The sequence below is a fragment of the Lithobates pipiens genome, unplaced genomic scaffold, assembly GCF_037356315.1.
Source record: "Lithobates pipiens isolate NorthernLeopardFrog02 unplaced genomic scaffold, aLitPip1_a1.2 Scaffold_3, whole genome shotgun sequence".
Taxonomy (NCBI): domain Eukaryota; kingdom Metazoa; phylum Chordata; class Amphibia; order Anura; family Ranidae; genus Lithobates; species Lithobates pipiens.
Window position 1 is genome coordinate 134,833,082 of NW_027507790.1, and position 14,864 is coordinate 134,847,945.

The following is a 14,864-nucleotide window of genomic DNA, read 5'->3' on the forward strand; positions in this document are numbered from 1 at the left end:
CGCCAGCAGAGGAAGTGGAAGCTGGGTACCGCCCAAAAAATAACATGCCAAATGTGGCATGTCAGGGGCTCATGAATACTTAAAGCAAAAGTTCAATTTTTGGGTGGAACTCAGCTTTAACCACTTTAAGACCGGACCATTTTGCTGGTAAATGACCAGAGGTCTTTTTACACTTTGGCACTGCGCTGCTTTAACTGGTAATTGCGCGGTCATGCAATGTTGTACCGAAACAAAATTTGCGTCCTTTTCTTCCCACAAATAGAGCTTTCTTTTGATGGTATTTGATTGCCTCTGCGATTTTTATTTTTTGCGATATAAACGTAAAAAGACCGCAAATTTTGAAAAAAAATGATATTTTCTACTTTTTGTTATTAGAAAAATCCAATAAACTCAATTTTAGTCATACATTTAGGCCAAAATGTATTCAGCCACATGTCTTTGGTAAAAAAAAAAGTCAATAATTGTATATTTATTGGTTTGCGCAAAAGTTGTCACATCTACAAACTAAGGTACGTTTTCTGGAATTTACGCAGCTTTTAGTTTACGACTGCCTATCTCATTTCTTGAGGTGCTAAAATGGCAGGGCAGTACAAAACCCCCCCAAATGACCCCATTTTGGAAAGTAGACCCCCTAAGGAAATTGATAAGAGGCATGTTGAGCCCATTGAATATTTTATTTTTTTGCCTCAAGCGATTGAATAATGACAAAAAAAAAATATTTTTTTTTTTTTTACACAAAGTTGTCACTAAATGATATATTGCTCACACATGCTATGGGCATATGTGAAATGACACCCCAAAAAAAATTCTGCTGCTTCTCCTGAGTACGGGGATACCACATATGTGGGACTTTTTGGGAGCCTAGCCGCGTACGGGGCCCCGAAAACCAAGCACCGCCTTCAGGCTTTCTAAGGTCGTAAATTTTTGAGTTCACTTCTCACTACCTATTACAGTTTTGAAGGCCATAAAATGCCAAGATGGCACAAAACCCCCACAAATGACCCCATTTTAGAAAGTAGACACCCCAAGCTATTTGCTGAGAGGCATGTTGAGTTCATGGAATATTTTATATTTTGCCACAAGTTGCGGGAAAATTACAAACTTTTTTTTTTTTTTTTTTTTTTCACAAAGTTGTCACTAAATGATATATTGCTCATGCATGCCATGGGCATATGTGAAATAACACCCCAAAATAAATTCTGCTGCTTCTCCTGAGTACGGGGATACCACATATGTGGGACTTTTTGGGAGTCTAGCTGCGTACGGGGCCCCGAAAACCAAGCACCGCCTTCAGGCTTTCTAAGGGCGTAAATATTTGACTTCACTCCTCACTACCTATTACAGTTTTGAAGGCCATAAAATGCCAAGATGGCACAAAACCCCCACAAATGACCCCATTTTAGAAAGTAGACACCCCAAGCTATTTGCTGAGAGGCATGTTGAGTTCATGGAATATTTTATATTTTGCCACAAGTTGCGGGAAAATTACAAACTTTTTTTTTTTTTTTTTTTTTTTTCACAAAGTTGTCACTAAATGATATATTGCTCACGCATGCCATGGGCATATGTGAAATGACACCCCAAAATAAATTCTGCTGCTTCTCCTGAGTACGGGGATACCACATATGTGGGACTTTTTGGGAGCCTAGCCGCGTACGGGGCCCCGAAAACCAAGCACCGCCTTCAGGCTTTCTAAGGGCGTTACAGTTTTGAAGGCCATAAAATGCCAAGATGGCACAAACCCCCCCCCAAATGACCCCATTTTGGAAAGTAGACACCCCTAAATTTAGGGGTACACTAGTGAGACTAGGTAATAAATGGCGGGTGCCCTGAAACTATAAAAAAATAACTAACCAACCAGCGTCACCTGTAACAGTTATATGGTGATCACTGGTGAAAGGGTTAACTAGGGGGCAATCAGGGGGCTTTATGCGGTAGTATATGGGGGTCCCTGGCGCTATAAAAAGCTGCGGCGAACCTAAATACCTAACTGCCGTCACCTGTGACACTAATACAGCGATCATAAAAACGATCGCTTATTAGGCTGGGTTCACACTGGAGCGATGCGGGAACGCCACGAATGCGCGGCGGGTTCCCGCATCGCATGCCTCCCGGCGGCAGTTCACACTGCCCTATGCGAACTGCTGGGAGTGTCAGTGAAATGTTAATGACACCCCCAGATCAGTTCGCATATCGCAGTGCGATCTGCAAACTTGGATCGCATGGTGTGAACACCCATGCGATCCGATTCTGCTGCGGACCAAAAAAAGGGTCCTGTGCGAGTTTGCGGCGGGTGCGGCGGGTGCGACACGAATTCAGCCATACTATCTGTATAGCTGAACTCGAATCGCACAGAGATCGGATGTGATTTGCACTGCAGTGCGGTGCAAATCACATCCGTTCTCATAAACCGCTGCAATGTGAACCCAGCCTTAGTGACACTGGCGACGGGGGGTGATCACGGGGTTAAACCTTTATTGGGGGGGTTAGGGGGGTACCTTAGAACTAAAGGGGGCTAACCCTAACTGCCCTAACAGTTATTAGTCACAAATGACACCCGCCGGGTGATCAGGGGGTTAAACCTTTATTAGGTAATAAATGGCGGGTGCCCTGAAACTATAAAAAAATAACTAACCAACCAGCGTCACCTGTAACAGTTATATGGTGATCACTGGTGAAAGGGTTAACTAGGGGGCAATCAGGGGGCTTTATGCGGTAGTATATGGGGGTCCCTGGTGCTATAAAAAGCTGCGGCGAACCTAAATACCTACCTGCCTAACTAGCGTCACCTGTGACACTAATACGGCGATCAGAAAAATGATCGCTTATTAGGCTGGGTTCACACTGGAGCGATGCGGGAACGCCACGAATGCGCGGCGGGTTCCCGCATCGCATGCCTCCCGGCGGCAGTTCACACTGCCCTATGCGAACTGCTGGGAGTGTCAGTGAAATGTTACTGACACCCCCAGATCAGTTTGCATATCGCAGTGCGATCTGCAAACTCGGATCGCATGGTGTGAACACCCATGCGATCCGATTCTGCTGCGGGCCAAAAAAAGGGTCCCGTGCGAATTTGCGGCGGGTGCGGCGGGTGTGGCGGGTGCGGCGGGTGCGGCGAATGGCTGAACTCGAATCGCACAGAGATCGGATGTGATTTGCACTGCAGTGCGGTGCGAATCACATTCGTTCTCATAAACCGCTGCAATGTGAACCCAGCCTTAGTGACACTGGCGACGGGGGGTGATCACGGGGTTAAACCTTTATTGGGGGGGTTAGGGGGGTACATTAGAACTAAAGGGGGCTAACCCTAACTGCCCTAACAGTTATTACAGTCACAAATGACACCAATGCAAAAAAAAAAAAAAAAAAATGACATTGGTGTCACTGTGACTGGGGGGCAGGGGTAATTGGGGGGGTGATCGGGGGGTAAAGGGGGGGTGTGAGTGTGCCTGGCATGTTCTACTGTTTGTGTAGAGTGTTGGTGCAACTCACCGATCCGTTCTCCTCCGTGTCGGAACGAAAAATACCGACACGGAGGAGAGAATACATCACTTCCTCTCCTCACAGGAGAGGAAGTGATGTCACGAAGGATTTTCATTCGTCGGGAGCGATCGCGAGGGGGTGGCCATGAATGAATGGCCGTCCCCTCGTCCGGGATCGCTCCCGCACGAAAACCGACCGCCGCAGGCACCGGGCGGGGGCCCGATCGGGCCCCCGACCCGCGGGAAGGCAGGGACGTACATGTACGCCCTTATGCCTGCCCGTGCCATGCTGTCGACGTACATCGTCGTGCGGCGGTCGGCAACTGGTTAAGAAGGATATCACTTAGGCCGGGTTCACACCGCTGCGATGCGGGAACGCCACGAATCCGCGGCGTTTTCCCGCATCGCACGACTCCCGCCGGCAGTTCACACTGCCCTATGCGAACGGCTGGGAGTGTCAATGATATGTTAATGACACCCCCAGATCCGATCACATATCGCAGTGCGATCTGCCGACTCGCACAAGAATCGGATCGCATGGTGTGAACGCCCATGCGATCCAATTCTGTTGCGGACGAAAAAAAGGGTCCCGTGCGAGTTTGCTGCGGGACCGCTGCGAGTTCAGCCATACTATCTGTATGGCTGAACTCGCAGCGCTACGGAGATCGGATGTGATTTGCGGTGCGAATCACATCCGGATCTCCCCCCGCAGCAGTGTGAACCCAGCCTGATGCAGCTTTAAGGCTAAGTTCATCTTTAAAGGAAAAAATAATAAATGCACATTTTCGCAGGGAAAATAAAAATGTGCATTGATACTTTTTTTCCTACAGGAGCATACAAAGCTGAAAAAGGCCCACAAATATCTCCCCACTCTGACAAGAGGAACAAACATGTACTCCCAAAAAAGGGCTGCTACTGAAGGCATTTTTTGCACGGGACCAGCATTTCAGCCAAAGGAACCTCCATATGTAGACATAGAAGAGGCTCATCTGGAGATATGTCAATGGGGACCTACCACACAAGTAATGCAGTGGCTTAAGGCCATAGGTTAAAAAAAACACTTCAGGTGGTGGTGAACATTGATAGAGCTAAAGTATGTAGACTGCAATGATCTAGCAGACAGGCATAGAGGTGGCCAAAGGTTACAAGGCAGGGCCTGTCAAAGAAAGTAGGGGCTTAGCTTGAGTCTATAACCTTTTGTCCCCTGGGTCCCTGAGCACAGAATTATCTTCCAATGGAATTGATCATTTCTGAGTGAACTACAGGAAGCATCCATTTCTGCAGGAACCCCTCTCAAAAGTTTTTTTTCATAGCAATTTTTTAAGTAAAGAGCTTCTCAGTTTTTGACCATGTTAGGGAACTTATGCTGGAGACCTAAAGGTGTGATGAAAGCTCTACTCAAGGTGCCTAATCCTGATCAGATACCTCATACGAAGTAGGGGGAGTCCGCCTCCTCAGGGAGCATATTGGCTGGGAGTAAGCCTGGTGGTAAAATGTTTGAACAGAGTGTACTAGAGCCCTGTGGACAGAGACTACCCCGATTCCTCCACACACACACCCTCCCCACTTGAAGCAATTAAATTGCATGGCCATCTGACACCTAGTTCCTGCTTTTGTAAATTGCCATGTATGGTGCAAAGTGTCCCAAAGGAGTACTTATGACTTTTGCTGCTGTGGAGAGGGAAGAGTGGAATATTGCTGTGCTATCGGAGTGAGGGTCAGGTGTCAGTCGAGAGAGGTGTGCCAACAGGAAGAAAATAGCACGCAGATATTAAGGGTACAATCTTTACCTAATATAGCAGATGTTTTTATTCTCTGGGACAGATTTAAGGAATCGGCTGCAGCAGACCATGTATTTGGACCTGTAAAAGCACCCTCAGGCTGATTCACAGGATCTTGGTTCCTGAAGGGACACTACAAACTGGCCTCAGGTGGGATCCAAGTATGGTCCATCAAGGCTCAGCCATGGAGACACCCCATTCATAAGCTTCAAATAGGGGCACTAGTGGATAGGATGCAGCCAGGTATCTTGATGGAAAATCTTTTTGATAAAAGAAAACTCCATATAAAAAAGTAGCAAGCTATATAGGGGATATTCATGCAGCTTTTTTTCCCCCCCCATTTGTCTAGTCATCTGAAAGTACCTTCTTATAACCCATGGTTAAAATCCTGAGTGCTGTAGTGTATGATCAGGACATTTGTGTTTCTGAATTCTAATATACAGTACAGGTACTTCACAAGATAAAAGCTTATTTTTTGTAAAATGTTAGTGCATCTTAAAGGAATATTCTTACAACATATTACTAACATTATTATTGTTATAAAACACAATTCCAATTTAATTTATCATTACTTCACATCTATTAGCCCTTGTACACACGGTCGGACATTCCAACAACCAAATCCATCGGATTTTGTCCGAAACTGTTGCATACACACAGTCGGACAAAGTTGTCAGAAAATCCGATCGTACTTAACGTGATGACGTTATTTCGTTAGGACGGGACTACGTTCGGGCTAGTAGCCAATAGCTTTGGTTTAGGAATTTGATCTGAGCATGTGTGGCACTTTGTCCGATCGGAATTCTCTACACATGATTGGACAAAGTCCGTTCGGATCATGTTGTTGGAAAATTGTATAGACAAGTTGGAAAACTTGGTCCGTCGGATACTCCGACGGAAACAGTCCAATGGAGACCACACACAGTCGGATTATCCGACAACACGGTCCGATCGGACACCTTCCGTCAGAATGTCCGACCGTGTGTACAAGGGCTTATACTTGATATTTTTTCAAAATATTTACTCCAATGCCACTATACCTTAGGCAGGCCATAGATGGTGCGATTTTCTTTCCTGCTACCACAGGTTGTCGGAAAGAAAATTGCTTGATTACCCCATCAACACAATCCCTCCCATGAAGCTATTGGGATCTCTCAGGAGGGGGGCACGGGGAGCCATCCCTGCTGGTAGAACACAGGGAAAAATGCTATATTTATATATTAGCCATCTACTTTATATAAAATTGCTTTAAAAGCAATCAAAATAGTGGGAAAAATTGTATCTCCACCTTGAGGAAAAAATCCCAGGAAACATCACTGATTCTAAAGAAAATGTTATTCAGCTACCCTACAAGTCTACTTAACCATTTACAGTAAATATTATATTGCGGAACATTTTACTTTTTTAGAACCCCAAATGCAAGTCTGGAATAGTGGAGTGACATTTAGGACACATTCTCATCCTCATTCTTAATATCTCTCAAAGCATATTCAGCATCTTGCAAACATATTAACCCAATTTTATTGAATTACAACCTGCAATTAAAATTGACATTTTGTACACTAATGTAACCCATTTAACTTGAAAGAGCTGGAGCAGTTGTGACTTGAATTAGGGCCAAAAATCAAAAGGGGCAATATGTGCTAAGCTAATAGGCACATACCCCAGGAGACTAGCAGCGAATGGTGGCTCTACAAAATATAGGCTATTTCTTTTTCTTAATTGTTTGTGTCACACTAAAAAAATATTTTGCTGCTTAAAGGTCGAGGCATATGTCCTGGAATTAATAAAGACAGGCACAGATTTTGCTAAAGTGTCTCACTCTCATGTATTCTAAAAGTGGTGAAGAATGCAACAAATTCATGTACCTGTCTAGAACTTGTACTTAAATTTGGAGCATACTGTGCTCCACTTTTAGAATGCCCTCGAGACACTTTTGAAGATCTGTCGGAGCCAGTTTTTCGCTCTGTATGCCAAAAGAGAGTTGGTCTTAATTAGCTCCACTTTGACATTTGGCGTATTCAATGCAACAGTGTGAAAGTGGCGCATTCAATGTGACACAATGTAAAATTGGCGCATAGTAGAACTACCTGAATTTGGTGCACAAGTCGCTGTCAGAATCAAATGTGTCGCAAATGCTTCATTAATTTGGCATAATACAATAGCAAGAGGTACTAAGGTGAGAAAAGTAGAATTATTGAATTCCTCCCATTGTGTATATCACATTGTAAAAAAAAAGTCCTAAAATGAGTAAAGGGGGGAGATTACAGATACATTTCCCAAAAAAACACTTGTACACTAGTAGGCAGGTTATGATAGCTTGATAACCTTGCCTTTTTAGTGCACCATTTCACTGCCAAGTCAGAGTATCTTGGGAAACCCAGAGCATAAAACTGCTAAAGCTTACTGCTAAATTCTACCTGAACAGTTTCCTAACCTGAGTAACCTTGGCATTGCCTCATGGCAAATGTTATTCAATAGCAGTCACATGAATGGACAGTGGACTGATGCAGGACTTGTATTATTGTAAACCTAAAGGTTTAACTACCTTAAAATTATCTTTATGAGTTAAATATTAAAATAACATCCTATGCACTTGTCACTAAAGCTTTGCTTGAAGACAAAAAGAAATTTCATAATAACTCACAGATGAAGATCCCAGCATGGACTTTGGCGATCGTATAATCCCTGCTATTGAATGACGTAATGTATCAAACTTGGATACCCTTTCTTTTTTTTCCTGAAAATGAATTTAAAAAATAATTACAACAAACTGTAGTGGCAGCAATGCAAAAAAAAAAAAATCACTTTGTTAATAAACAGTGTTTCAGCTTATACGTTTCAGTATATATCACATGTGAGTATACTGTATCTTATGAAAACACAGAGGATAGAATAAAAGACTGCATATTTAAACCAAGAGTATAGTAAGGAGCAAATCTATTTCTAGGGGATTGTGAATGAAGTAAATTTACAGCCAACTTGTTTCATAAAGCAACCCAATGCTTTCTAAAAGTTAATGTCAGAGAAACAAAGATCAGTCTAAACTAGTTTTGGACCATTAGACACATCAGGTCAGTGAATGCAGACAGTTAACAGGAGATATGCTGACATGATACATGATAAAGGCTGAGGACATGTGACTGGTACATGAGACTGCCAGAAATCAATGCTAAAAAAGCCCTCTTACAAATCAGCACTTCCACTCCCATTACAGGGTGTTACGGATTGTGGGCCATGAAGTAAATATCCAGGCTGCATAGGTCTCTGACTGCAAGTTGGGCTCCAGTGGTTTTATCAAACCTTTAAAAATAACTCACATTTCTAAACCAGAAAGAGCCAATATGCAAAAACACAACCAAGAATACAAAATAATTTGATGTTTGTACCCTTTCTACCTTCATATGACTGGAAATCCGTAGGAGCTCTACTCTGTCGGTGGGCATCCCCACCATTCACATTTACAAGACAATCTGAAGAGGAACGGCCATGTATAGCTAGGTATTTATCCAACGTCTTCATACAAGTAGCAGGATGGAGACCCGGGGATGTCATAACGTGATTTTTCACATTTATTTTCAGAGGATGTTTTTGTGGAACTGCATTGGAGTTATATTGTAAATAGTGCTTATTATATTGCTGAATACATTAATGTGTTACTAAATAGAGGTCAACCGATATGGGTTTTTCTCTGCCGATATTTAGAAATCATGGTGGCCGATGGCCGATACATGATTTTTGGGCCGTTATGTTAGGCTGACTTTTTTTAATGTTAGATTTTATGAGATGAAGGGGGATAAAAAAAAAAACAGACACCTTTCCCATTGGAGCGTTTTTCAGGCGCTTTTGTGCTAAACAATAGCGCCTGTAAAGTGCCTGCAAAATGGCTCCCCTGCAGTCTGTGTGAAAGACAGAGTGCTTTCACACTGAGGCGATGTGCTGGCAGGATGTTAAAAAAAAAAATCCTGCAAGCAGAACCTTTGGAGTGGTGTATGCCGCTCCTCCACCACTCCTGCCCAGTGATATTAAAAGGGCACCACTGCCGAAGCGCATGCAATGCGATTTGGCAGCGGTGCTTCACTTCCTCTGCGCAAACGCCGTGTGACATAAGATATTTCAACAACCGCTATTTTATTCCCTAGGATCTCTGCTAAAAAATATATATATAATTTTTGAAAGGTCCAAGTGATTTTCTGGCAGAAAATACAGGATTTTTACTTGTAAGCAACAAGTGTCAGAAAAGATTTAGTCTTTAAATGGTTAAACTGAGAACTCTACACACTGAGTTGAGGTGATTCATTCAAGTGTAAACATTGTATCTCTTTACTCTTTTCTTGGCAGACTGCCCAAAGAGGAGGAAAGTCTTCTATGAAGACTCAAGTCATTTACAAGTCGCGCTGTAGTTCTAAATCGGCCTTTTTATCAGCAAAATCGGCTGATGCCGATTAATTAAAAAACAGTTATTATCGGCCAATATATCGGTCGACCTCTATTACTAAACCCACAAAAGTAAAATCAGTCAGTAAAGCATGCGTTTAATACTCCTTGTGAACCTAAGGTGTTAATCCTACGCATTGTGTAAAAAGGTTGCTTGATCCTGTCTTCTCCGATGCTCCCATTCTTCCACTGTCCCTAACCCAACTCCCGATAGTACAAAGCCTTGGGAGCACTCTGCTCATGCTCAGTTTGGTGTGTATTGCTAGGAGAGGTTTTTTTGGGGGGGGTAGGTGCATGTGATCAACACAGGGCCAGTCAGCACTGACCAAACAGAGGGTCAGGGGTCATACAGCCTCTTAAGATAGTCAGAGGAGAATGAAAACTCATCCTACAAGCTATAACCAGTGCTTGGCCAGACACGGATAGAAGTCACAACACTGCTATATACTGCTGATGAGAAAAGGTATTTAGCCACTTATATTTACTAAAAGAATTACATTTGTATGTTATGTATACTGTGGGAGACCAGATATAGTGAATGCAGGGCACTGGGTTTATAAACACTTTAAACATTTTAAAAGGTGACCACATTTCAATAAAATAAGCTTATTTATCGATAGTAACACAACCTAATTAAAAAGACAGGCTGTTGTAAAAAATAACCATTAGGATTTATAAATGCATAAGTGAATATTAGCTCTATGCTAATGGATTTGAGAATACGCCAAGACGCCTAGCACATTATAAAACTCATTACTTGTAAATTAATTAGTTGCTAATGTCTGTTAACAGGTGTCTTTGACAACGGTTGTCAACAAAAAATACATTAAGACAAATCATATGCTATTAAATACTAATCTTTAAAAGACAATACATTGTTCATTGTTGCCCATAAATAAGATCTATGGTGGGCTAGCAGCATGGGGTGGTAAAATAATACAGCATTCATTGTAGTCAATATATTTCTTATTCTAGTCAAGTGAAATGTTTCTATAGGCAGTCCCCAGGTTACAAACTTACAGGTTCTGTAGGTTTGTACTTAAAAGGGGGGAGTCGGCCGGGAGTCCGCGTTTTTTTTTTTTTTTAAAAGCCAGCAGCTACAAATACTGCAGGTGCGGACTTTTAAAATAGTGACACTTACCCGCCCAGCGCGACCGCGATGTCGGCACCCGAAGCCGATCTCTCGATCGTCTCTCGGGTGCTGCCGCCGCCATCTTGGGTATGGGAATCAGGAAGTGGAGCCTTTCGGCTTCATTTCCCGGTTGCCTACTGCGCATGCGCGAGTCGCGCTGCGCAATAAGGATAGTCCCCGCTGTATCTGGGATCCGCGTGTTTCCCAGCAGGCAGCGGGGGACTTTCGGAAAGGGGCGTAGATTCTGCGGAAAGGGGCGTGCCTTCTGCAGAATCTACGCCGGAAGTGGGTGCAGATACCTGTACTGTACAGGTACCTGCACCCCCCTCCCCCCTGAAAGGTGCCAATTGTGGCGCCGGAGGGGGGGGAGGATTCCAATGAGCGGAAGGTCCACTTTAGGGTGGACCTCCACTTTAAGTTGAAACAGGTATATTTTTTAAGTGCAACTCCAGCCCAAAAAATAATTTTTAAGTTTTTTTGTATAGCCTAAGGAAGGGTTAATCGCCTGCAATGTTTGTTTTTTGAAGTCTTTGACCCTGTTCAGAAGATTTCACCTCACCTTCCGTCCCTGTGGCAATTGGATTTTGAAAATTCTGGGTTCTTGTGGAAACAAGAATTGGTGATAAAGCTTCAGTGAACAAATGATGTTAATTGTTACATGATTACTAATTGTAATTATTACATTCACTACCAATAAAAATATATCAAATGTGTGTTGCACAGCCACTGTAAAGTATTCCATAACACCAAAAGTAATATATTCAAATAAAATCAGTGTAGCGCAACACCTAAATCAATAACAAAAATACTACAAAGTCCCACAAGACTGTGTACTAAACATATATCCAGAAAATTCCAGGTAATAAATTAAATACAGTGATGAAAACATATTTAGCATAAACACCCTGTGTCTTTACTATTCATGCATAGTGCACATTCATCAACAACTTAAGGGCCTGCTCACCTCAATGATATTACCAACAAGCTAATCAATCTTTAATCCAGGTACATCTATCATATCCTCCTTGGCCAACACAGGGCATTTGTCCCATCCTCTTGCCAAAGGGCTCCACAGACTCAGCACACATATCATACAAGGCAGAAAGGCACAAACATGGTGTACACCAGGGCTCGACAAAACCCGGGCGCCAGGTCGCATTTGCGACTAGAATTAGCGACCTGGGGCAGCACAGCGTGATAGCGTCGGCCGCGCCGCCGGCGGCTGGTAATTGAGCCCCCGGCTTTGAGGCCTTCTGTGATCGTATGGTTCCTTCTGGAATCTGGCGCCCTCTTGTGGTGGCAGTTGGAATTACAACCAGCAATGCTAATGGAGCTATATATATACAATAATTTAATTAAAAAAAAAAGACAAGACAACAGTAAAGTTAGCCCAATTTTTTTTTATATTGTGAAAGATAATGTTACACCGAGTAAATCGATACCCAACATGTCATGCTTCAAAATTGCGCCCACTCATGGAATGGTGACAAACTTTTACCCTTTAAAATCTCCATAGGCGACGTTTAAAAAATTCTACAGGTTGCACGTTTTGAGTTACAGAGAAGGTCTAGGTCTAGAATTATTGCTCTCACTCTACCGATCACGGCGATATCTCACATGTGTGGTTTGAACATCGCTTTCATATATGCGTTCGCTTATGCACGCAAGCTTGGCGAGACAGGGCGCATTTAAAACATTTTTTTTTCTTATTTTAACTTTTATTTTTATTTTTTTCACTGTTCTTTAAAAAAAAAAAAAAAATGTGTGTCACTTTTATTCCTATTAGAAGGAATGTAAAAATCCCTTGTAATAGAAAAAAGCATGACAGGTCCTCTTATATATGAGATCGGGGGTCAGAGAGACCTCACATCTCATATTTACACTAAAATGCAATTTAAAAAAAAAATCGTCATTTGAAAAAAATAAAACAAATAAAATGTCCCTCTAAGAGCTATGGGCAATGACTTGGAGACGGGGGGGGGGCGGCGGCGCTATCTTCCCCTCACTCGTCTCCATGTCAGACCAGGGACAGGTCCAGATCGCCGTCACGGACCTGGCTCCTAACTTTTTTAGCTGGCTCCTAGATTCCAAGCAAATTTGTCAACCCCTGGTGTACACCATATTGTTTTTATTTAAAATCAAAACGCAATAAAAAAAAACACTTACAAAATGATAATTAAAGCACTAATCAGAGCATTATCTAAAGCCGGCTCATCACCACATACAGTACAACTCTGGCCTGATGTCACAGGCTCAGCTCCTCCCTCCTAGACGCGTTGCACCCTGTGATTGGGCTTCCTCAGTAAGCCTGTGTTTGTTTTCTTTTTTTCTTTACAATTTTATTTTTTATATTTTGAAAAAAACTTTTTTCTTTTGTATGACTTTGGTGAAATGTCAGAGGTTGGAACGACAGCAGGGAGCATATATTTTTATTTGTTTTTTATTCTCTGCTGCTCCCCTGCAGGACATAAATCCGATGGGAGGGCAGAGGAGGGAAGCCAGAACCTGCAGGGATGGATCAGCAGCAGGATCGGTGCAGGGATGGGGGGGGGGGGGGCAGAGAGAGAATCAAAATATGGTTAGGGTGTCCGTTTATGAAGCAGTGATCAGTGGAGATCCAGAGGATTGCCGCTGATCACAGCCCATAAACAGTTTATAAACTAGAGATAATCAGGGGGAGAAGTGTTTGAACTTGTTCTCCCGCCGATTATCTCCACACACTGAGAATACTCATTGAATGACACAGTAACGGCCAGTTTATGAAGCTGGGATCTCAGCGCTTCACTAGCGATCTGTGTCAGAATTCACACTCCCCGATTCACCAGCTCAGAGGTGGAGAATCGGGGAGTGAAGAGAGAATGTGGGGGGATCCGAGGAGGAAAGAGGAAGATTATCAACTTCCTTATGCCTCGTTCAGACCCCCCAACACTGTAACCATGTCCCCCTGTCATATTTATGTGTATACACACACATATATATATATATATATATATATATATATATATATAGTGTGTGTGTGTATATACACACATGTATATATAATGTCGGTGTGTGTGTGTATACATGTATATATTATGTAGGGGGACGCTTTATTTTACTAACATTAATCACACCGTAATTTATCACTGCTTAATAAATTGACATCTCTGTGTATCAGTGAATTTCTAGTACTGTAATCTTGTAAAGTCTCACAAGATTCCAGTATTAGGGGCCGTTCTCCAGTGTTAGAAGCGTTTGTAGATCGCTTCACTCCTCCAAGGGTGAAGCGATCTACTCCGCTTTATAAACTGGCATACAGAGGAGAAAGATCTCCTCTGTGAATGCCGGAGAATTAGGCAGTGAATAGATTTCACTGCTTCATAAAAGGACACCTTAGTGAGGTGTGGATGGGGGGAAAAGAGTGGCAAGGGTGCATTTTAGGTGAGTGGAAGGAGAAAATTTAGAACATAAGCAGCGGTGAGGGGGTTTAGTGGAATAGCTCTGATCAGCAGAATGTTAACTGCTGATCGGAGCTTTTGTTTTGTTCAAAAACGTCTGCTGAACCGTTTTGAAATGAGTTCATGGTCATTTCAGTGACCATGAGCTTATAGCAGGAGGAGGAAGTCAGATCCGTATGGCATATGGACCTGGCCAGGTGGATGCAAGTGCTGTGGGTTCTGGCACAGAAATGTTTAAAAGAAGAATTTTCCAACCTTCATTACTTGTAGTGTTGCACCAATCCCATTATCGGTGTCGCTACTATGCATTTGCACGAGTACTTGTATCTGATACTTTTAAAACAGATACCTTTAAGTCCACACAGACCAATACCAGGTTCACATGTATGGGGTCGGTTTCAGTGCGATTTTTTTACAGAAAGTTAGAGAGATTTCATTCAGCCGCTCTGGTGCAAGTTTTTAAAGTGTGACAGTAGAAATCGCACCTAAAATAGACTAAAAATCAGACCTGACTTTTTTTTGGGAAATTGTACTTTGGCTGACCCACACATAAGTGAACAGGCTTCATAGAAAGACAGTTTGGTTCACATTCTTA

General features: G+C 42.7%; 1 protein-coding gene across 4 annotated transcripts in view; it reads right to left on the bottom strand.

Annotated features, from left to right (window-relative positions):
- The window catches only part of FER (FER tyrosine kinase), a 491,045-nt gene that overhangs the window by 286,981 nt on the left and 189,200 nt on the right, over positions 1–14,864 (bottom strand). For all 4 annotated transcript variants that reach the window (XM_077462310.1, XM_077462308.1, XM_077462309.1 and 1 more), the window contains one exon: positions 7,911–8,003. In XM_077462310.1, the coding sequence (XP_077318436.1) occupies positions 7,911–8,003 (93 nt within the window). The remainder of the gene's footprint in view (positions 1–7,910; positions 8,004–14,864) is intronic.